We start from the raw sequence: 24,371 nt of genomic DNA on the forward strand, positions 1-24,371 counted from the left end.
GTCCGTTTTTTTCCGGACATGTCTGGCTTTTTGGTCCTCAAATCCCCATCCGGGGGGAATTGCCAAAAAGCTGAACATGTTTGGGAAAATAGCTTTGCCGGCATCCCTGCCCCAGTCCCCTGCTTACCTTGCGGCTCCTGCAGGCTGTGAGCTGCAGGTGGATTCCCCTGCGCAGGGCCGGCTCCAGGCACCAGCCAACCAAGCACGTGCTTGGGGCGGCACCTTGGGGTGGGGCGGCGCTCACGTTTTTATTTATTTGTTTATTGGTTCGTTGGGATAGCGCTGGAGGGGTTTTTCTTTGTTTCCGCAGCACGGTGCTGGGGGGGTGGGGCTTCGGGCGGCACAGCGCTTGGAGGGGGGTGGGGCTTCGGGCAGCACTCGGGAGGGTGGGGAGGTGGGGCTGGCGCGGCACGGCGCTCGGAGGGGGGCGGGGGCTTGATGCTTGGAGGGGGCTGGGGCGTGATGCTCGGAGGGGGGGCGGGGGCTTGGCGCAGCGTGGTGCTTGGAAGGGGGCGGAGCTTCGGGCAGCGCTCGGAGGGGGGCATGGGCTTGGCGTGGCGCTGGGGGGTCGGGGGTTGGCGTGGCGTGGCGCTCGGAGGCGGGGCGGGGGTTGGTGTGGTGCCCTGAGGGGCGGCGGGGGCTGGCGCGGTGCTCGGAGCAGGGGCGAGGGCTTCGAGCGGCACTGTGTTTGGAGGGGGCGGGGCTTCGGGGGCGGGGCGCTCTGGGGGCGTGGCTTCGGGTGGCATGGCGCTCTGGGGGCGGGGCTTTGGGCAGCGTGATGTTCGGGGGGGCGGGGATTTCGGCGGTGCTCGCGGGGGCGGGGTACGGTGGTGCGCCGCTCGCGGGGGGTGGCACTCTTCTTTTTTGCCTGGAGCGACAAAAAAGTTAGAGCCGGCCCTGCCCCCGCGGCGGCTGCTATTGCTCCCACCCCCAGACACCTCAGCTCTGTGTAGCTGAAGAGCCAAGATGCCCGAGCGCTACTGGTTTCACGGTTTGCCGGGCAGCCCCCAGACCTCCAGACTCTGCCCCTGGCTGGGCGCTTCCCCTCCCGGGCTCCGGCTGTGCTGCGGAAGCGCCCAGCCGGGGGCAGGGTCTGGAAGTCTGGGGACTGCCCGGCAAACCGTGAAGCCGGTAGCGCTCAGGCAGCTGTTTCGCGGCTGGGAGGGAGGAGGGGAAATGCGGGGCGCTCAGGGGAGGGGGCGGAGGTGGGGCAGGGCCAGGGCCCCATGGAGTGTCCTCTTTTTTTAATGAGGAAATACGGTAACCCTATCACATGTTCCAGCTGTTCCTAGGAAGAAAGTGCAAAGATCCTACTTTGCTAAATTGCCAGTGTCAGAGAGAAGTCATGAATATCCCTCCCCCCCAAATCATTCTGCACATAACTTAGCTGGAGTTATTTCCCAAATACCTAATTTAAAGCAGGTTAAAATGTTATGAGCGTATTTTGCAACAGTTATAGCTGCTGGATTTCCAGCCTCTTAATGTTCAGCCCTCCAGGCTGCTAGAGGCCCTGAGTAGAACATGGTTCTAAGCTAACTGAGCAGCTACCTGCCTGATCACAATCCCCAGTGCTCCGCTGACTCAGGCTTGCAGGGTTTGGGCCAGACCCTGAGCTCTGGGACTCTCCACCCTCCCCGGAACCTCACAGGTGCTTAATGTCTACACAGCAACTTTTCAGCCCTAGAGCCTGAGCTATGCGAGCCCAAGTTAGCTGACCCAGACCAACTGTGGGTTTTTTATCCCTTGGTAGATGTACCCTGTGCAGAAGCCATTCAAAACCCTGCCAGAGCAGCAGTGTACATAGCTAACTAGGGCTTTTATATTTGTACATAGTAAATAAACACAGTTATTTGGAATCTGCATCAGTGTGATTTCCCCATATTCTTCATGTTGCCATAGAAAACAAAGATACAACAGGCGGCGGGGGGAGGGTTTGAAGGGAATTTCACCACCACCGAAACCCACTTTTCCCTGGGGTCTCACAAATGGTAAACCTGTTACGGACTTACTTTTTTTTTCCTTTTCCTTCCAAGACTGCTCTTTCATTATTGGAAGAATAGGGGTCAGTTGTGTTAACAGACAACACAGATACTTTATGAAAAGTTTCTACAGTCTTTGAAGAAAAAATGTTCAGCCAGCAATGACTATATTGCATCAGCTGGAACCCTCTTGACCATCAGACACTATTACTTAGCCTTTAATCTAGACTCACAATAAAAGCATATCAATTCCTCAATGCTAATTTAGAGCCCAATTATTTTTTGCCCCAGGTGCATTAATTCCTATTCAGTTCTCCTTCCTCTTCTTAACCAATTCATTTCCAGAAAACAAAGCAAACCTTGCAATGACTAGAAGAAAAATCTCAGTTCAAATAAACTGTCCATTAAACACAGCAATCAATTTTTGCAGCCTGCCACTAAGCCTATTTATTTTGCATTAACAGTAACCTGAGAAAGGACGGGCATCTGTGAAAACTGTAGCTCTTCAATGACCCAAGTGGTCTGCCAGTGATGAATTCCGGCCAACTCATTTGTGAAAGCTCCAACTTCACTGCCATTCACCAACCAGAATGAAGATGAAATAAAGGAAACTGCAGAAAACTTGATACTTTGGGTGCATGGATGATTGTCAGGGAGCAAGAAGAGGCCCTCAATACTTATTTGTAGATGAAAAGGAATCTCAGGGTGGATGGACTGAGCCAGTAACACTTCTAGCTGTGTGGGAGGAAGTCATGGAGACAGCAAGGAGAAAGAGTTTGAGCAAAGGGAGATGGATCTGCAAAAGAGACTCACAGGCTCTAAAGTCAGAAGGGACCATCATGATACTGTAATCTGACCTCCTGCACATTGCAGGCCACAGAACCTCACCCAACCAATCCGGTAGACTCCTAACCTCTGGTTGAGTTACTGAAGTCCTCAAATCAGGATTTAAAGATGTCAAGTTACAGAGAATCCACCATTTATACTAGGTTAAACCTGCAAGTGCCCTATGCTGCAGAGGAAGGTGAAAAAACCCCAGGGTCTCTGCCAATCTGACCCAGGGGAACACTCTTCCTGACCCCAAATATGGCTATCAGTTAGACCCTGAGCATGTGGGCAAGACCCACCAACCAGACACCTGGGAAAGAATTCTCTAGTAACTCAGAACCCTCCCCATCTAGTGTTCCATCTCTGGCCATTAGAGATGTTTGCTGCTAGCAGTCGCAGATTGGCTACATGCCATAGAAGGCATTTCATCATGATTTCTCCTAACTGGTCCCCTTCTATTTATCTCAAATTAGCCCGGTCCATCAGCTTAACCTAAAATGATTCAACATGCCCTTAAATTCCAAGACTTGCAGTCTTCCTTTGTTTCCCTGTCAGCTTCTTAAGAAAATCAGAATGGTCATATTGGGTCAGATCAACAGTTCATCTAGTCCAGTACCCTGTCTTCTGACCCTGCCTGATGCTTCAGAAGCCTTCTCTCTACACAACCCCAGGATTTAGTTCAAATTTTGGCAATGCCACAAGAGGCACAGACACTAGTGGCAAGAAAAAGCCTCCATGACATCAGGCAAGGCAACTCCCATAAGAGGAGTTTGAGAACTAGAGAGTCCATTTCAGTTGCAAAAATGTTCAGGTTGTAATAAAACAAAATAAAGTGGAGGGAGATTTGTAAGACCCCAAACCAAGCAGCTTGAGGCTTATCTCATCAATTGGAGCTGAATAAACATTCATTAGAATAATTCTTCCTTCTCCTTACAGAACCACCTGTCTGAATAGTGGTCATAAAATGTGTGATGTGGTAGAAATTATTTGATCTGCTAATTATCTACAAATTAATATTCTACTCACTTTACAATTAAGAAAGTTTGTGTGAGTGCTGATATAGTTAGTATAGAGATCATTAATACACTTTGCAGGAAAAAGGACATAGGTCTAATTGGAGACCTTATTGGAAATCTAAGGAAACATACTCTTTTAAATACATACTCAACATTTAAATGTTCTTAATAGTCTAGGAGAGATTCACAGTTGAGCATCCATGAGAATGTCCAGATTATATGCTTGATAATACACATGTAACAATTTAATTTATCACATACCCACAGATACAGACAATAGAATTTTCAGCTTCAATGGGCTACAGCAGAGATAATTAGAATTCTTAACACTAATACCTGTAACACCATGTAATCTGCACTAAATGGCCATAACAGCTTCAAAAAATTAATCCCCCAAGGGAATACAAAATTCATTTTTTTGTTGGTTTTTGTTTAGTTAGAGGTAAGAAAGTCAGCCAAAGAATAAAATCTTCTCTTGTGGGCATCATCAGCTACTTTCTTATTCAGAAACTTCAGAACAGCAGAAAGCAGAGGAGGAGGAGAAAACGACATCAGTATTTCTCCAAAGTGGATGGTCAGACCAGTAGAATAAAATGGTGCTAAATCCTGGCCCCTGTGTGTAATTGCTGAAGCATGCAACTGCAATCTGGAGGGGGAGAGTTCTATTCCACAACTTTAGGAAGCAGAAACTGGGTTTATTGTCTTTACATTGTTGTTCCACACACTTACTACCATCATCCATGTCTTTGTAATTTCAAGGTTGGACTATTGTGCAATGTGCTGTTTGTGGGGCTATGCAATGACAAGAAAACAGTGCTGTGGGACCTGCACTGTTTACTACTGAGTTTCCAAATAGATTTTAAAAGTGTCTTTTTTTGTTCTGTTTATAGAGTACCTACTGCAATGGGGTCCTGGTCCATGACTGGGGTTCCTAGGTGCAACGGTAATACACAAATAATAAGGCTAGATCCCCCTCCACAGAACAGAGAAGGGACAGCCAGCAGGGAATTTGCTATCAGGATCCTGGGGCTCTGGAATGCCTTTCTGATCTTGGTTCAAAATAGCCCAAATTTATGAACTTTCATGTTAGAGGGCCCATTTAGTCCACCAGGCCTTTAAAGAGAGCTATGGGAGATTGAAGTAGTATGGAGTTGTCATTTGTATTCAGAGCTGCTGCATGGCAGGAGGGTGAGCTGGTTGAACAGTGTATCTGGCATTGTCATTTCAACTGGCAGGGCACTCAGAACCTGTGCCCGGAGCTTTTTATTGTTCAAAATAATTTCACCTGTATCACGTAGGATGATGGCCACATGGTCTTTCTACAAAAGCAACTGAAATGCTACACTATATCAAGGAAATAGCAAGTTTTCTATGGCAAACCAAAGTAACTTCTTTCCCTGCATCTCAGGGAAAGATTGAGATTTGTCAGTTTGACTTTCTATACAGCTTTACAGTCCTTGGGTTCATTGACAATCTCTTGCATCTTCTGATGTTCACATTTTCTTCTTAGCCTCCTGTAGCATGGATCCAAAATCTTTCAGATTTCTTCCAGAACATAAGGTATTATGGAAGCAATAAGTAGTGAGTGGACTGAAGTGCAGGTATTAATATGTAGAGCCTCCACCATTGTGGTTTCCAGTGCAAAGTGATCTGTGACATGAGCTATGTGCTCTTAGCTGAAGACAAAGGCACATATAGTGAATTATATCACTACAGAACCTGACAATTGCTGGTACAACCCTGTCTCTCATCCTGGATGCCATACGCAGACTAAACTTCTGTTTACAATCTGTTCACAGTGACTGAAATCTGTTATGTGTTAATGCTGTTCCTGGCATCTTAAAGCCAAAACGATTGGGCATGATCAATTTCAATGGGAATTGTGTCTGTATGAGGACTGGACCCATTAAAACAATGAAAATTACCAAATCATTTTTAGTAAATGAAAAAAGTCAAGCAAGAGCCATGAGTGATATGAAGCCATTGTTAATGTAATCTCATTACACAGGACATATACATTGCAGGAAATAAACGTTGACCATTCACTTATGAAGTTGAAATATGGGCAGACAGCATAGGTCTGAGGCCTGCTCTTTCATCTGAAAGCAAGGCAGCAACTTCCTCAGGAGCCCCTGGTTTCTAAGGCATCCTGAGAGGACCTGAAGTATTCATCATCATAGAGTTTAGGCAATAAAGCAGACATAATTCAGCTGGTATATCGCTACTTAATGCTATGAGCTGGAAGGAGGAAGAGCTGACTTACAGGCCAAGATTTTGCAAGCGCTCTCAGTCTAACTACACAACAAACGAGAAATGCTCATTTTACAAACAGTATGGTCTCTAGGACGTGTTGTTTCTCATTCAGAAGGAAACACAAAACCGTAACACTTTGGTAACTTGTTTGAACACTGTGGTAAGCAAGGCTGTGCCTGTTTTCTCCTCTTTTATACCGCAGGTCCCTCCCCCCACGTTAAGATCAAGTTTTCGATCAGCCATGCTACTTAAATCAAACAATAAGAATGGGAGCTCAGATTACTCTCCCTCCAATGTAACCTTTATAGTACATCTACATATTTAATATGCTGTCAGCTGCCTTTATTAACATGGAGCCTGATCCAATGCCCATTAAAGTCAATGGGGCTCTAAATTTAATAGACATGGCGGATTAGGTCCGCAAGAAACAAAGGAAATAAAGTAAAGTTGTAGCTGTGGCACTGTAGTCTAGTTCATCCTATGTCTTAGTAATAGATCTTCTTCACAAAGGGCCTACTGCTCACATTGAAGCAGTAATGAAACTCATATTGACCACAGTGGGAGCAGGACTAGTTCCAAAGTGCTGATTTCTGAGTCACGACGAGTCTTCTCAAAATTATTTCTATATTTTACAACACGAATAGGTAAGCCCCCTTCTGTTTTACGGTGAGTCACATCCAGATTATTTACAAAGTAGCATACTTTAGTGGTTTTGTCCACACACTACTGTTTAAGCATAATCAGAGTGGCATTGTTTCTGTTGCTACTTTATTCTTCTCTTACTGACTATGTTACCTAAATTCTAATTTCAAATTCATGGGAAAAAAATCTTGCTTCATTCATCAAATTATGATATGTAGTATTCATAAATTAGCACTTTAACTAAGAAAATTGAGCGCTGAAAGTGATTATTTTCAGTGCTCTTGGTATTGTCTAATAGCTTTAAACAAAACAAGAACAAGGCACTCTTCACTCATCATCTTGCAAGTTCTCTAAAAAAAATGTAACTTTTTAGCTTTGTCAATTTAACTGCATAGATCTATCAAGAGGAATTGTTGCTACAAGTTCACTAACTTGTAATTAGAGGTTTTGCTTGTTGAAGAATATCTGCTAGTGGAAACCAGCTAAAGAAAAGTAGTCAATTTAGCAAGCTCATAGTATACATAATAAAAACAAAACAAAACAAAAACGCCAACCAACCAAAATCCCTACAAGAACTCCTGGTGTCTCTTCCTGTTTTCTGTCATGTAGAGTTTGCTTCTCATTGCACGGGTGACAGCCTGGTGATTATGTATTAGGAACAGTGTGAAAAAGTGACACTGTTGTTTGTTTTGGTTTGTAGCTTTATATTAAGTGACAAGCACCTACCATATTCTTTTCTCCAATCAATAAATACAAATGCAAGTGGCTCTCCTATGACATTCTGAACTGTAAGTTTTGATATGCCATGTGATCACAAATTCAATAGACTATTTTGTTAAACATATTTTACTACTATTGAATGTTGACAAACACCATAAAAAAGTGAAGCACTTTATACAATATTTAGAAAGCTGATTCAAAGAACTGGGAGACATTTTATAACTAAACAGTTTTATTGACTTTTTTTTTTCAAAATAAAAAACACAAATAACCACCAAGATTAAAGGCCATAGACAGCATTAACCAAATGAACCAGCCACTTGGTTATAGTAGCTGATAACTAATACAACTGGATATTATTGCATATACCCCCAGGTTCGTTTATCTATCCATTACAGTTTGGCAAAATTACAATCATACAGTAGCTTTGGTTATGTAAAACCTAGTAGCAATACTTATTAAACATGATCTGTTAACATTTTATGACTGAACAAATGTTAATTCCATCCCAGTCTTGATATTTATTCTCTCATTTTTTCATCCCTTCCAAATTTACAATACTACTGGCCAGGAATTAATGCGGATACACTTGCAGCCATCCTTTCTCTATAGCCCTTCTTTATCACTGTACAGTGATAAATCTTGTAGGTGATGGAGTCTGTCACCTGTTTTCTTTACAGGAGTCTCTTCAGCACCCATGCTAAGCAGCTTCTACCACCCTAGGGCGGCATCTCCCAAGAACAAGCTCTGACTTGAAGCTGAGTATTTGGAAGTGTGTATGGCTTTCAGTCTGAAACCTTTCCTGACTCTCAGCACTGGGGTTTGAACTTACTGCCTTGTCTATGAATACAGGAAAAATAAAAATAAAAAGCTTTTCACATTAGTATGCTGAGCTGCCTGCAGAAAACAGCATTAACAAAACTGATAACATAATACTACCTCAATTACAGAAATGTGCCTGAGACACTTCATAGGCCTGCATATGCTCTATAGTATAATTTTAGAAGTGTTTTAGTTTGGTCTTTTCAAAGCAACCCCAGCCTTATATTTTTCTAATGCAACACTGTAAGTTCAGAGTGACAGTCATTAGAAAATCATAAACCCAAAGGAAATTTCAAAACACTGGATTTTTTCCCCCCTCCTACTATTTAAACAATGCGGAGATTTTTATTCACTGAGACTGCAGTTTTGTGCTTTCTTGGAATATCTGCTTCCAGAAGGAATGTAATCTAATTTAAAATATCATTCTTCATTTGCAAGATGCTACAGCAACAATAGAGGAATGTATCTACTTGTTTGTGCAGCCTTTCATTTGCATAACTCCTGTAGAAGCAAAAAGGAGTTTTGAAAGAGGAATGACTGCAGAATTAGGCTCTCAAAGAGTAACCAACTATAATACAAAAAGAAGAACAGGAGTACTTGTGGCACCTTAGAGACTAACAAATTTATTAGAGCATCCTGCTACAGTCCACGAAAGCTTATGCTCTAATAAATTTGTTAGTCTCTAAGGTGCCACAAGTACTCCTGTTCTTCTTTTTGCGGATACAGACTAACACGGCTGTTACTCTGAAACCTGCAACTATAATACAGTAATTCCAAGACTACCAGCATATCTGCTTTTTGTATTCAGATCCATACTGAGTTTGCCCTGGATAAAGATTTAAATTAATAAGCCCTTCTAATGATTTTAAAATTATCCTCTTCAATCTAGACCTTTAAAACCTCTGAATACTTAGAATCACTAGATTTCACATGGCCCAAATAATCATAATTATATGCACTTACATGGCAAATATTAGAAATACATGTTCCTGCAGTTGAACAGGTAATCATACTGCCCATTATTCAGTTGAACAAAGATTAAATGCTCTATAACTTGCAGTTATTTGATCTTATTATAATCCTTTACTTTAGAAAGAAGAAATAACCATCTAATTATGTTATGAGTGCATGGAACGTAGGGACAAAAACTGGTTGCCTAGTAGAAGCTGATGATTACTATGATGATAATTTTCACAGGGTACTTTTAAGCTGGTCACTTAAGACAGAAGGTTATCTGTTAAGAGGGGGTGCTAGTTTATATTTCGCTGTACTCACATAAGAAAAATAGTTAAAATCTAATTACAAAGCTGCTATGTGGTTATTTTGTGGTGTGTGAAATAAAGTTATACCCAGAATTTTTATTTAAACAAAATACACAAGACAGTATAAAAATATTTCCCAATTTAGAGTTTGAAACATTAATGCTGGATTTGTTTTGGTATAAAAAGAGATGTAATAATGGTAGATGCTTATTTTGCTTACTAACGAAAAATGCACACATCAGTTTAAGGAACTATTCCAGGCTCACTATAGCTGAGCTTGTGCTTTTGACCCTAACAATGATAAATGCAAAACATGGAATAAAATCAGTGCCGGGAACCTGAACTACATCTTATTTCTAACCATAAGACTAATTTTAGAGCAGTGTTATAATTACACCATTGTAGTGTTTACATGTATTTGCTTTGCTCAGGCAACTATAGCAGAGGAATTCCAGAAGCACCACTTCCGTTTTGAATGATGTTTACTCAGTGCAATATCTTCCTTTTCTCTTTCCTTTTTAACACGCTGGTAGTGATCTTCTTCCTTTAAGTACCATACAGGAGGCCAGCGATGTCTCTCAAAATATTCCTGATTATCTGATTTAAAACCAAAAAAAGTAATAAGATACTTAGATACTAAAACTGGGACACAAATAAAGTAGGACATGCAAGACATTTATTTACCTTGGTTAACTCACTATCCTTTCTGTGCCTCAGTTTAACCACCAGCAAAATGGACATAAGGATACTCACCTGTCTCAGTGCAATGCTGTTATGGATTAACTAAATGTTTGTAAAGTGCTCAGAGGCTCAGATGAAAGCAGCTTAAGCACAGCACACTGTTTATTGTTCTATGACAGAAGAATGTAAAATACATTCAGACACCAAATATATTTTTTGAGGCGAAGCATAGGGAGACATTCATGCCATTCTTAGTGCAGTTGATAGGAGTTATATACGTAAGTCTGGTCCATGAGGCAGAAGGAGGATTCTAACTCTTTGGTTATCTGATCAGAAGAACTCAAGATGGAGACAATACTAGGTTTCCATCATAGTTTAGTGGAGCTAATTCACTTGTTCATGTTCAAAGGACAGAAAGAAAAAAGAAAACAGATCAGGAAAAGATGGGGGGAAAGTTGAAGATGGTCTTACCTGGAGACTTAGCTTTTATTTCTTTACGGAATTTGGAGCAAACATTGTTGTAATTGGTGCAGATGTAGTGCAAGCACCACGCTGCCAGCTGATTAGCATTGTGAAACTACAAGCAAAGACAGTCAGTTTACATTTCCTGATACTACTGGTCATCTTGCACAAAAGCTACAAGTTAAGGCAAGCGTGATCCCTAAATGACTCTATCCTGCCATGCTCTCAGCATTGGGGATTATTGCATAATACTCAGCAGAGACTGAGCAGCTGCTCAGAGGATGCTTCTAGCTGCACCATTTGGATTTAGAGTTATTGTTCCTTTTACACAAAAATCCACTGGCGCACTCAGTGGTCAAAATGGGATTGTCAGTGGGAGTAGCTGAGTTAGGGTTCTAACACTTTCTGCAATGTGCTGAGCACCTTCTGAGAGATGTGAACAGCTTGAACTTTATTTCACTTCAGTGGGAGTTTAAAGCCCTTAGCATCTGGCAGGAGGCACTCAGTATCTCATAGGATTGGGCTCTAACTGTGATCCTATGCACTTAAACCTAGGTTTGCAGCAGCCATCAAGTTACTACAAATCTTACCCTGTAGTAAGTAACTCCCCAGAGAAGTGTTCTCAATGATAGAACTTAAGGCACTGTTGTGAAAGCACAGTACAAAGCCTGGAACAGGCAGTCTGCTCATAAGAAAGTAGAGCTATAATATGAGTCAGATTGGTAAAGCATGTGCATCTATTTGGCATTCTGATTGCCTGTTTAAAACCTTAACAGGTCATAAACACTTCACATTGTTGTATGGCACAGGATGCATATCAAATCATAACAGGATTTAAATTTATGACTTCTGTACCCAACCACCAACCCAACAACCCCCATAGTTTAGCAGAACTAGCATTCTTTTCTCGGAAGAGATTCAGAACTGGGTTAGTAAGAGTTTCATGAGTCCAGACAGAGCTGAAAGCAGATGACAGGACGCTTGCAGTGGCCAGTAGGCACTACATGCCAGTCATGAAAGCAAGGGTCTAATAGCACAGGTAGAAACCCGACCTAGTCATTAGGGTGTTTTGAAGAATCATTTGTGGACTGTAATACTTTTTTCTAACTTTGGCTGGGTGGTGTTGGTGGCCTGTGATATACAGGAGGTCAGCCTTCGGGCCTTAAACTCTATAACTCAATTTCTGATATAACAAGCAAAGTATCTTTTACTACCGCATCCCTGAAGAAACCATATTGCAACACTCCTTTAGGAAAACACAGTCACATATTTAGAAACAAAGAGTCAACTTTGGACTCTGTCTCTCAGGGTCTCTGGAGCTCAGGCAGAGAAGTGATGTGCTTGAATGTAATGTAGCATGATGGGCAATTTGCTCAGAGTCACAAAGGAATGGCTCGGTGTTGCAGAGATGTCCCCCTTGAGGATGGCCACTTAGGCCATGTCTACAACTGCGCTTTCGTCGTTAAAACTTTTGTCGCTCAGGGGTGTGAAAAAAACATCCCTCTGAATGACAAAAGTTTTGACAACGAAAAGCGCTGGTGTGGACAGTGCTTCATCGGTGGGAGATGATCTCCCGCTGACAAAGCTACCGCTCCTCATTGGAGGTGGTTTTATTTTGTCACCGGGAGAGCTTTCTCCTGCTGACAAACAGCAGCTACACTGCGCATGTTACAATGGTGCGACTGCAGCGGCACGGCCGCACCGCTGTAAGGTGCGCAGTGTAGACATAGCCTAACTCTGCCCTCCCAATGCAGGACAGGTACTACATTCATAACAACCTAATGGAGAAAGATTTAGGGGGCATATAGGCATAAAATGGTGACACTCACTGAGAATGCCTGAGTGTGAGAAAGCGAGAGAGCTTTACTTCATGAGATTTCAGGGCATGAGACACAAGGCTGGAGACACTAGGCTCTGCCACCTTACATGGGCTTCCCCACAAGTAAAAACTGAAATATGTATTTGATAGACACAAAACTAAGCCTCAATATATAGAGCCTGATTTCTCAACCGATGTGGAGAAGGTAAATCTGTTCTTCAAAGGACATTAAACATTTTAAAAGATACAGTGTTATTATCACAGCAATTAAGTTTTAAAAATTAAGATGCCGAGAAGCCTGAGTACAGCACGATAACTGTGGTCCCTCAATTCTTTTCAGTGGAAACAGGGGGTCCTTTGTTTGAAAGGCTTTATTTGTGCAGATATAATGCTCAACACCATCATTTTTCAGAGTACTGCAATTGGGCAGAATGCCTTTAAAAAGGTTAAAAATCAGTCACTACTAACCTGGGCCAATTCCAAATAGGAGAGTACTTCACCATCTATGCCAATGCCATTCCCTGAGGCTTTAGTCAGCTCCCGCACAGCATGCTGCTCTGTTAAAGTAGAAAACTAATAGCTGACACTGTAAAAATACGTATTTCAGGGTAACATTATTTATAAATGCAGTTCATTTAGGGAACCAAGAGCCAAAGAATTTGTGTGTTAGCATGAAAGAGAAATACAGCAACTACTGCACCAGCAGCAGATCTATTCGGACTTCTGATCAGAGTCAGAGCTGGCGTAAGCAGATGCAGCTCCATTGTGGTCTCTGGAGTTGCCCTCATCTATCTAGGAGTAGATCCCCAGTCAACAGAGCTAGGACAGTTTACACTAGCTGAGGATTTGCCCCCTAAGTGTAAATATGTCCTTTTGTACACACAGATCTTGCATGTGCTTATGTTTATGCAATAATCATGCCTGATTCCCTAGTAGTTAGAACCTTTGGATTCGCTATAAAGGATACCTCTGAGTAAGTGCTGTTCCCAACCTGCTCTAGAACAGAGTCCAGGTACTACGCAGAATCAAAACCTCACCCCCCCCCCCCACTGTTATGGTTTGGCTCTATTCATGAAGAAATTAATAATGACAGCAATGTTCACTTTGAGTCTTCTCAGGAGTGGCTGCTCCTATGGTTCCCCCCTTAGGAATGCTCAGCCTCCAGAATACACCCTCTCTCCTCAGAGAGCCACCCCTGGTTTCTTGTATCTAGGTGAGGTAAGCCACCTGCCTCGGTAAGTCAGCAGAACCCACTTACCCCTTTCCCAGAAGGATCAACATCTGATAATAGGATGGAGTGTGTGCCAGGATGACTGGCTTCTCTGAGAGGTATCGGGGTCCAGTGCACCATTACCTGCTGCCCAGCTGGGATTAATGAGAGGTACCTTGGCTTTATAAAAAGGTATGGGTACAGCTGCAGGTGGTTCTTGGCAAATGCCTGCAGACACTGCAGGGAGTAAGAAGGCTCCTTCTGGCCCTGAATTAGCAGGGGAAAGGCCTGTAGAAAAGGCCAAACTCCAGGCAAGAGGTGCTGGGAGAGCAGGAAGACAGACCCTTAGGAGGAGGGGGTATGCCCAGCTTGGGTCTGGATTGAAAGAAAGGAACTTTAAGGAGAGGACTGACCCTCGGGGGGTGGGACTGGGTGCTGATGAAACTGGGTTGATGACTTTGTAAGTTTGAATTCTGTTTTGAAAGACTTTGTGCAGGACTTAATAAATGAGACCCCAGAAGGGGAGTGGTTTAAATATCTCAACAATGTCGACTTCTAAAAGGAGCCTGAGTGAACAGGGAACTAAGACAGGCCTCATCAGAGCCACACTTGGCCAGAAGGGGGTGCAACAGAGCAAGCATTCCTTCTGACAGAATGTTAGAGACAACCACAGCTGGCCTGATTCAACTCCATTGTGTGCAATCATAGCAACAGGACAAAAAGTAGCCTTTGAATTCACAATAAATATTTCACTAAATGAGACAGAATAAGATGTTCTTACCATTAAAAGCACATTTGTTCCACAAATGTTGAGAAGGATATCTATATAAGGCCACACAAAAATTTTGGTAGGAGCAGGGCCTCAGTTAGTTCCGTAATGCTGTCAACAATTGAATGTCTTGTTGCACAACTTAAAGCTACCTGAGGGCTTGGGTACATGACACTCAAGGAAATGACTAAAATTCTTCTTGAGAATTTGTTCAACTTGGTCTTCCCATCTCTCAGAATCTCCACCCTCTTTTGGTATGATGCTACGAAACAGAAAAAAAATCACTATCTAGAAGTTTGGTGCATGTGGATTTAGTATTAAAGTATCCCATGCTGCCGTTTTGGTCTAACTTAAAGATGAAAAAGTTGATTTTCTTGAAATTATGCATGTAGAGCCCCCATATCTACAGCAGAATAACTAACTGACTCTAGTTTGGGCAGTAAAAATAGATCTGGACAGCACTCTACAAAGAGTTTGAATCAGATCAATTTTAAATTGGCTCAGTTATTATGCTCTCTAAATGGATTTTATCATGGAAAGCCTAGTTCATTATAATGGAAAGCTTAGTGTCCCTACTGTTTTGCTGTAAGTTAAGAATAATAGAATGGACATTATGAATTGCAGACATTATATTAATGCTGAAGAGAAGGTTTCACTTCCTATTTCTGAAGTATGGAACATTTTAAAAGGACTGCATTAATTTAGCACAAGTCCTAGAGAGTGGAAAGAAAAAGACAAGTACATTTTTTAAAAGTGAAAATACCATATTGTAATACAATTTGGCTTTATATAAAGGAATGACATTTCTTTCCCTCAGCATTCATGGCAAAAAATATTGTATATGTTCAAAAATCACTAAGAAGTAATACAGCAGTCCATGAAGGCATTGCACCTGCAAAGAGTCAGAATCCTTACCTGCCAGTGCAACCAAGTGTGGGAGGCAAAATCTGTTTGCCAGTGCAATTAATTCAAGCATGTCCAGCTCCTGACTCGATGATAATTGCTTGGTATACAAATAATCCAGAACTGCCTGCATAGAAGTCTTGTTTATGTTGGGAAGAACAACCTGGAAAAAGGTATTTTAAAAAATGTTCTCTAGTGAAAGATAGGTAGTCAAGCACTTAGCGCATACAGGCCATATGCTTCCTCTCCCACCTTGCTATCCTTTTCCCTGCTGTCATGTTTTAGAAATATAGTAAAATATTAGAGAGACTCCACATTAAATTTAAAGCTCAAGAGCTTTCAACAAATCTGTCAGATTCTAGTTATGTATGTACATGAAGTCAGATCCTCAGCCAGTTTAAATGTATGCAGCTCCACCAAAGTTAATGTAAGTTGCACCAGCAGATCATCTGGGCCACACCTTTAAAAAGTGGGACTGTTTGATGTCAGAGCAGTTACCAGTAAAACTCAATGGATGGTATGGTAATATTTCATGGCTATCAATAAAGCAACCACTTTTTCTTTATAAACAGTGTAGCTGTCACTGCTGTTTTGAATACTGTCTGGAATATTAGAGTTGTTTCTTACTTGTATAGACTCAAGTGTTCAGGAGCAGTCAGTGGGTTATTGCCAAATAAGTCCCAAAGCTGCATCCCCATAGTCCATTGTGAAAACATATACACCTTGAATAATGAAGCCTAACTCTCTATGATGCACAATCTTTTCAATAGCAATCAGATAATGGCACTAAGAAAAGAAATGCCAATGCTTTGGGCAGGGATATTTTGGAGAACATGCAGTAAGACAACTAACAGATAGAAAAATCATTAGAACAAAAAATAGTTACAAACAGGGATTAATGTACTTCAGTCTGACTGATCAGAAGTGATCCTGGCTTATGGTTATACTTGTATCATCAACACTGGTTAAAGCTTTCTATTTTCCTATCCAAAGTCACATACACCAAGGCACTCCATAAAAACTCAAATATTGGTTAGCCTAAAGGATGGAGAAAAATACACAGAAGCCTTGTGAGCAGGTTGTTCCTTTATGGCTTCGGACCACTCGTCAGTATTAGCTAATTGGTGCTCCTAATATAAATACTATTGAGCTAAAAACAATTCAGAAAATTATCTTCTACTGCTAATTATTTTTCAATAGCTAGCAGTACTACTTTTTCTACAGGGATTGCTTTCGATAGCTCTCATTTGCATCTCCATTGCTATTAACACTTTCAGTTAATTAGTAATGAATGAAAGCGGAGAACAGCAAGGCTATGGCTAATGCAATACTGATGAATGTAGCCATAGCAGGTGTCAAAAAGGAAGAAAGCCCAACTCCTCCCCAATTAACATAAACATAGGCTGGAATTTTTAAGGGGTTTAAGTGATTTGGGTGCCCAATTCCCTATCAAATCAATGGGAGTTGGATGCCTAATTCCCTTCCTCTCCTTTAAAAAATCCCAGCAGTACACTTAAACAGGCATTGACAATTGTGTTCAGGGCCGTCCACAGGATTCAGGGGGCCTGAGGCAAAGCGGGGGAGCTGCGGCGCTTGTACTCACCCGGCAGCGGTCCGGGTCTTCAGCAGCATTTTGGCGGCGGGGGCCCTTCAGTCGCTCTGCGTCTTCGGTAGCACTGAAGGACCCCCCCACCGCCGAAATGCTGCTGAAGACCTGGACTGCCGCTGGGCCAGGGCTTGCGGGGCCCGAGGCCTGGGGCAAATTGCCCCACTTGCCCCCCCTCCCCCCCCGGGCGGCCCTGATTGTGTTTACTATTTCAACCTTTGTTAGTAATGGCATACAAACCTCACATAAAAGGGACTAAGATAAATTATAGAATAGGGCAATGATTTTCACAAAATGACTAGTGATTTTGGGCACCTCAGTTTTTAAGAGCTCCACTTGCAACACTTTAAGGGATCTGGTTTTCAAAAGGTGAGTGATGAGCATTTTCTGAAATTCAGGTACCTTTAAGGGTGTCTTAAGTTAGGCAACCGAAATGACACACACAAAAAAATCACTAGGATCTGAGAAAATACCTGGAAAATATTAGTCCATGATTTTTTTTTTTTTTAAAGTAGCAAAGCAAAATTAAATTCCCTTGTTTTGCTGTAGGTGAAGAAGAAAATAGACAAAATAATCTACTACAGTAAACGAAACACATACAATAGCAGCAAACTTAATATGTCTGTCCCTGCAGCCACTAGAGGCTGGATCCAAAATTCACTGAAGTCAGTAGCAGCCTTTCAACTAATTTCAATAGGGTTTGGATCGGATCCTTTGTCGTGCGTCATTTGATGAAGCAGCTGCCACATTGGATCTACTGGCTTGTCAGTCCAAATGCAAGTTACACTAAGAAAAGTTGGTTGTAACACTGATTATTTTTTTGTTAACTTGCATATTGACCATTTAGTGCTTATCTTATAAAAATCTGTGTTCTACCTACAGAATTCAGACAAATTTCAGTGAGAAACAAATCATTATGTTTCTGTAAACTAGACCAAAGCAATATGCTATATACACATTCCAATTTGTACTATTAAAGCTCTCAGATCCAAGTACTATATTGCACAAACTCCAGAAAACTAAAGTTTAGTACATTTAAAATATTAAATTGCAAAAGATGAGCTAAGACTATTAAATTTATTATTAGAAATAGGCTTGTGTAAAATGAATATATATTCTTATTGCTATGTATTGCTTACTACAATCGAGGTATGTATTTTTAATGACCAACTTGCTGAGTGTGCCTCTGGGGAGAGAATTGTGCTTACTGCTATATTAAAAGTAATGAGAACAATTTAAATAGAATACTGTCTTCTAGAATATTAAATACAGAAAAGTTCAGTTATAACAACACTAAGGGGCATATTTTCCCCTGGATGTTAATGTAAGTCCCATTAATATTAAGAAGACAACAACATGACAAAAATCAGGAAATCAATAAATTTGAAAAAAGGACTCTGCAAAGACTGATCCAAACAATCAGCTTAATGCACACACAGCCCTTCCGAAAAGTTACTGGACTGCCTAAAAGAGGTCTTTGCCATGACCTACTCCACTATGTTGAGACAGTTTACACAGCATCTCATACATGCCCTACACAAGAGAACAAGGAGACTGGGTCAGTATTAAGCCCCTAGTTTTTGTTGATGTACTGTAAGCCAGGTCCATTCTAGTAGTTTAACACATTGGGTTGCATATATAGTCTTGTGACACTGATAGACCAGCTGACTTTGTGTGACCCATAACAACTTAACAGGGGGCATTAAAATTGTAATCAAGACAATTTACTTGAATGTGAAAGATGCTAAGAGTATTTGTCTGTGTTTACAAATATCCTGTTAGAAGTTTAACAACGTAACCAAATTAACTTGTAGATACTAATTTCCTTTCCTGGCTTAATTGCCTTACATTATGTATGTGAATGGTTCACTTAACCTTAATATCAAAGATGTGAGATACTGCAGGAAAACTAATATCTACATCAGTGGTTTTCAAACTTTTTTTCTGGCGCCCCAGTTGAAGAAAATTGTTGATGCCCCCAGACTCAATAGAGCTGGGGATGATGGGTTTGTGGGAGGGGCTCAGGGCTGGGGCAGAGGGTTAGGGTGCAGGGGTGAGGACTGCAGGAAGGGGCACTGGGTTGGGGGGTGGGGGAGGTTAGGGATGTGGTAGATGGTTGAGGTGCAGGAGGGGGTCAGGGCTCTGGACTGGGGGTGCAGGCTCTAGGGTGGGGCCAGGGATGAGGGGTTTGAGGTACAGGAAAGGGCTCCAGGTTTGGGGGTGGCTCAAGGCTGGGGCAGGGGATTGGGGTGCGGGGATGGGGCACAGGCTTACCTCCGCCGGTTCCCGGTCAGCGGTGCAGCGGGAATGCTAAGGCAGGCTTCCTGCCTGTCCTGGCACCGCGGACCGCGCTGCACCCTGAAAGCGGCCAGCAGCAGGTCCAGCTCCTAGGTGGAGGTGCGCAAGTGGCTCCGTATGGCTCTCACCCATAGGCACCGCACCCCCCACCCCAGGCTCCCATTGGCCGGTTCGTGGAGCCAGTGTTCGGAGCGGGAGCAGTGCACGGAGCCCCATGGCCCCGTGCCTAGGAGCCAGACCTACTGCTGGCCGCTTCTGAGGCGCAGCGCGGTGTTGGCACAGGTAGGGACTAGCCTGCCTTCGCCAGCCAGCACTGCCAATCGGACTTTTAATGGCCCTGTCAGCAGTGCTGACGAGAGCCGCCATGACCCAATCCCTTCCATTCTGCGACCCTGTTCTGGGTCACGACCCACAGTTTGAAAACCACTGATCTACATGGTCTTCAGCTTAACTATCTATGTTATAATGGAGGACCTGCTAATTGCCTTATGTGAATGAGTGGAACTAGTTTACCTGTGTATGCATAGGAAATAGAAGATTAGCTTCAAAGCAAAGGTGATCTGCATTGCCTATTCCTCCTCGGGGGAAGGCCCTGCTTTTAGGAATGTAAAACATTCATCGGTAAGCATTAGTCTTACTGGTTAACCCGCCTTAACCATTAACCCCCAGGCTGGCCGGCCAAGCCGGCCCTTTAATCGGTTAACCGTTTACACTAAATAAATTTTTAGTTTAAATGGTTAACTTTTAAAACAATATTTACATCCCTACCTGCTACGACAATTTCTGTGAGGAGGCTTGTCAACCTGCTAGAGAACTATAAAAGAAAAGCCTCAGGCCAGACCCTGTCATCTCAAGTCTGCTGAACTTTGAACAGGGAAAGTTTATGTCTTGAGATTGTGATCTTCCAAATAGTTATTTGGAATAATCTGGAAAATACATGGAAAGGCTTTATATCAGACTTTACATCTAAGCTGCCTTTGGATTCTGACTTGTTGGGAAGATTCCAGAGCGACTTTTATAAGCCAGCAGTTTATTCTATCACTGCTATGATCCTGAGCTATGAACACGGAAAATCACTGGTATGTAGATGATCCTTTAACTATTCAATAACTCTCTTCTTTTCTATATTATTAAACCTTTAGTTTTTAGTTACTAAAGGATTGGCATCAGTGTGATTATTGGGTAGGATCTAAGATTCATATTAACCTGGGGTTAAGTGACCTCTCACTATATTAGACTTGGCTGTCTAGATGGAAGCCAAGGGCTGGAATGCCTAAAGGGGACTGTGCTTGGCTCCTTGTTAACCAGGGTGGTATTGCAGAAGCTCTTTTGTTACCGGCTTGGTGAATCTCATTATAGAAGAAACCTCCAGTTTTTGGGAATTGTCTCCCTATTTCTTGCAGTCTGCCCTGACTGTGACATTCTCAGTGTAGCCCATCCAGGAACCCGGTCACAAGAATATTGCCTTTTTTTAAACTCAACTTCACGAACCCTCTCAAAGGGCTAGCAGAATGATTTAATTTGTAATGGCCCTGATTATGCAAATATATATGTACCCAACTTTTTGAAACACTTTTAAAGAAACCCACAACACATTCTAGTACACAGACTACTTGGGAACTGTTATGCTGTCATGTAAATACTTACACAGTTTGGAGAACAATATTCCTTCTGAAAAGCAGTTATGTGGGCCCAGGAATTGTGCCTTAATTGGCAATGAAACAGTTTTTTGATACTAAAGGAAAGATGGAGCAAACCCATTTAAAACAGGGCATCTAGATAGAACTTTTGCTTATTGGGGGGACAGTGGGGATAAAGTTTTATATTTAAATCATTTCCCTCTCTTATAAGTTGACCTAAGTGGATTTCCCCCCCTCTTTTTAAAAATACTAGAAGTGATTAGATCATATTATGGAAAAATAACTTCAAAATGTTTTATGGATCTGTACTTTTAATAAAACTTATTTTTTTAAAGTTAGGCATGTAAAAACCTGTCTTGAGACTTCTTGACTTATAACCAGTTACCTGAAAACAACTTTGGAGTTCAAAATTAATTTTTTAATTTGCTGACACAGCAAGCAGTGGTGGCAACATAACGTACTGCTGAAGGCAAGCTATTGTTCAACGTATTCTAACTTAATGTCCCAATAAATAAAGGACACTTCGGGTCTACACATAAATACACAAAAGAGATTGTCTGCCAAGTCTTAAATAAATAATTGTTTCACAGAATACCACAATGCTTAAAATAGCGACCCTAAAAAAATACATGAAATACAATTATCAAAGTGGACAAATACCTCACTGTTTGAACTTTCAACAAATGATCCTCCAAACATAGCAGACATCCATTCACAGCTACAAATCAGCAGTGGCTTGTGGGCATTTATGCTTCCATCATCCAACTTAAATGTAACATCTGTCATGGGATCAAGAAACAATCATAACTACAATTGTCAGTGCTGGAAGTGGAACCTATTACTAGTTCAAGACATAGTAAGAAGCACACACTTGTTAGTAAGGAATTGCTTCCTCAATGTTTTTCAGAGTCTTTGATTTTATAGAGGTAAGTGAAGAGCAATTATGAAAGCCTTGACCTCAATAGGAGACAATGGGAGCTCAGCACTTTTGAGAATCTGGCCCCTTATTTAACAGCCTAAATGTGGATTTTAGGAGCCTAACTTTAGATTCCCATTGTTGAAAATGTTGGCCTTCAGTTATATAGTAAACTTTGGGCCCATTGCCCCTCTCACACTGACTTAAGTCAGGAATAACTATTGAAGCAGATGGCGTAACACTGGCATAAGGGAGAGGAGAATTGTGGCCTTTTCTATGAGAGTTTATTTACTCACCAGAAAATGTACCTTTGCAAAGACACTCTTTTATCCGGTTAGCTTTCCTGACATGAAAGGCTTTAGTAATCTCTTGATTCATGAAGGCTTCTTTATTCATAATATTTTCCACCATCATCCGCAAGTCAAATACTTCCAAGATTTCAGCAATCTGTGCTAATCTTGTCAGATCTTTTTCACTTTCATCCAGTTGCCCAGCATATAGAAATTGTAAAACAGTTTTAAAAGGCCCAGGCTGAACAGAGGAATCCATCTTGACCACAGTTACAGGACATTTCCTATTAGATACAGGGTTGATTTGTATTTCCTTATGCATACTAACAAACCCTTTACCCAAGGAGGACAAAGCTCTCCTTGTAGAACTAGTTTCTTCAGTTTCAAGTTCTAGCATCTTTAAAGTCCCATCAATTTCTGGTATTGGAAGTTTGGAATCAAAAGTTTTTAAATTTGCTTCATCACTGTCATCATCTGTTTCAAGATGACTAGTTCTAGACAGGAAGTCCCTACTGGTCTTATCTGTACTACACTGTATTTCACTGAAGTCTGGAGATTCTTCACGTTCCATTAAAAAAAGGTCATAAAACTTTGAAGAGGAGGTAGCTAGGTAAATCTTGTGAGCAAAAATGTGATTCTGCTCCTGAAGAACAAACATAACATCTGCACACAATGGATTGTCTAACAAATATCCAGCCTCATTCATACTGGTTACAGGACACTCTGGGATTTTAATAACTGGAGGAGGTGCCTTTGGAGGTAGGAATGGAGCCTGAAGTAAAGGTTTTTGGACCTTCTTTAAATGTGATTTCCAGAACTGCAGGTGTCTCCTGGATATTAGTGCAGCTCTGATTGCATTATCAAAAACATCCTTAATTCCAAACTGGTCAAATACACTAGTTTCATAATATGGTATCCCAAGCTCCTTGGCAACCTCTCTGCCTCTTTCTGGTGGTAAAATATCTCCCCTTTTTATAGGCCTAGGATTGAAATAAAATACAATTAAAACAAAAACAACAAAAAAACCAAAAATTCACACAGAAAGCAGGGCTGTCATTAACCACATTCCAGAAAATCTAGGACACAAAGAAGAACATGTATTATCCACATTGTTCAGGTCATAAAAATAAAAATGGTAGCTGGCATGGCTCATGAAGACCCTTGAAAATCTGCAACCATTGTACTAGACACTTCAAAAATATTACCTAATAGATAATCTGGTAAGAAAGTTTATATTTGGTAGATACTTTGTAATATAACCCTATTACTTAAATATCGATAGGCATTATTTCACAATATGAAGCAAGCCTTCAAATCCCATTCACACTTATCCAAATTAAAAAAGCTGGCAGCCTGCTAAAATAATAGCTGAACGTGGACATTCTGAAGAGCCAGGCGCATGACACTGCCAAAAACAGCAGTATCAGCATATACACTGATTGGCTGAGAACTGGCAGAGCAGCTACAGGAAAGGTGGGGAGGGAAAAAGAGAAGAAAGTTGGGCTTGGGTCTGCTAGGCCTGGCCACATCCCCTTTCCCTAGACTCAGCATACAATACTAACAGGTTACTCCCATTCCCGTGTGGACACATGGGGCAGGAGTGAGTTGGACCACTCAAATGACCAAGTGGGTCATTCCCTCTTGGGATAAGAGCCTTCTCCTGTTGCCAGCTAATGTAGTTAGTTAGTCCCATAATTCAAGCAGTAAAAGTCTGTGCTAAAGGTTCAGGGTTCAAATCCTGTTGAAGATGCACTGGTGATGGAGGGCTGTTATACTTTTTTTTTTTTAAATCCTTTTAAAAAACCAAAATATTAGGAAATAATATTACAGATATGGAGAGGATATTGTTTAGATTGGACAGTCAAGCATTTGAAAGTTAGGGAATGCCAGGATTTACAGGTGCTCATGAAACCTTAATTCAGACCCCCATGCATTATGGGACACGCTTTAAGTAACATGATCATATAGTATTTTTTCTACAGGTCCCGAAAAAAATTCAATGCACAGATTGGATGCACAAAAGGGAGAGAATTAAAGTAGTAAGGGCAACAGTAGATATGTATGTTCCTAACTTTTGCATGCTTGACTTCGCAATATAAATGTCTTTCTTTTAATGTGTTTTTTTTCTATGTAAAATATATACCCACTTTACTCTGTGCCGTGCTCTAGAGTTACATTTTCAAAAACCAGACTGACCCCCAAATGCCAAAGTTATGGTGTGTCTGGCTAAAGTGGCAATTGGCAGGAATAATACA

The 24,371-nt window shown here is 41.6% G+C and overlaps 1 protein-coding gene across 5 annotated transcripts in view; it reads right to left on the minus strand.

Annotated features, from left to right (window-relative positions):
- Window positions 1-7,648: 7,648 nt before the first annotated feature.
- Window positions 7,649-24,371, minus strand: part of RHOBTB1 (Rho related BTB domain containing 1) — a 74,899-nt gene continuing 58,176 nt past the window's right edge. For 4 of the 5 annotated variants that reach the window (XM_054033907.1, XM_054033906.1, XM_054033908.1 and 1 more), the window contains 6 exons: window positions 22,123-23,096; window positions 21,571-21,689; window positions 15,379-15,529; window positions 12,953-13,041; window positions 10,675-10,780; window positions 7,649-10,119 (listed from right to left, as the gene is read on the minus strand). In XM_054033907.1, the coding sequence (XP_053889882.1) occupies window positions 9,950-10,119; window positions 10,675-10,780; window positions 12,953-13,041; window positions 15,379-15,529; window positions 21,571-21,689; window positions 22,123-23,096 (1,609 nt within the window). In that variant the 3' untranslated portion in view covers window positions 7,649-9,949. The remainder of the gene's footprint in view (window positions 10,120-10,674; window positions 10,781-12,952; window positions 13,042-15,378; window positions 15,530-21,570; window positions 21,690-22,122; window positions 23,097-24,371) is intronic. The other variant, XM_054033909.1, reaches the window with a different exon arrangement.

The sequence above is a fragment of the Malaclemys terrapin genome, chromosome 7 (genome assembly GCF_027887155.1).
Source record: "Malaclemys terrapin pileata isolate rMalTer1 chromosome 7, rMalTer1.hap1, whole genome shotgun sequence".
In the NCBI taxonomy this organism is placed as follows: Eukaryota; Metazoa; Chordata; order Testudines; family Emydidae; genus Malaclemys; species Malaclemys terrapin.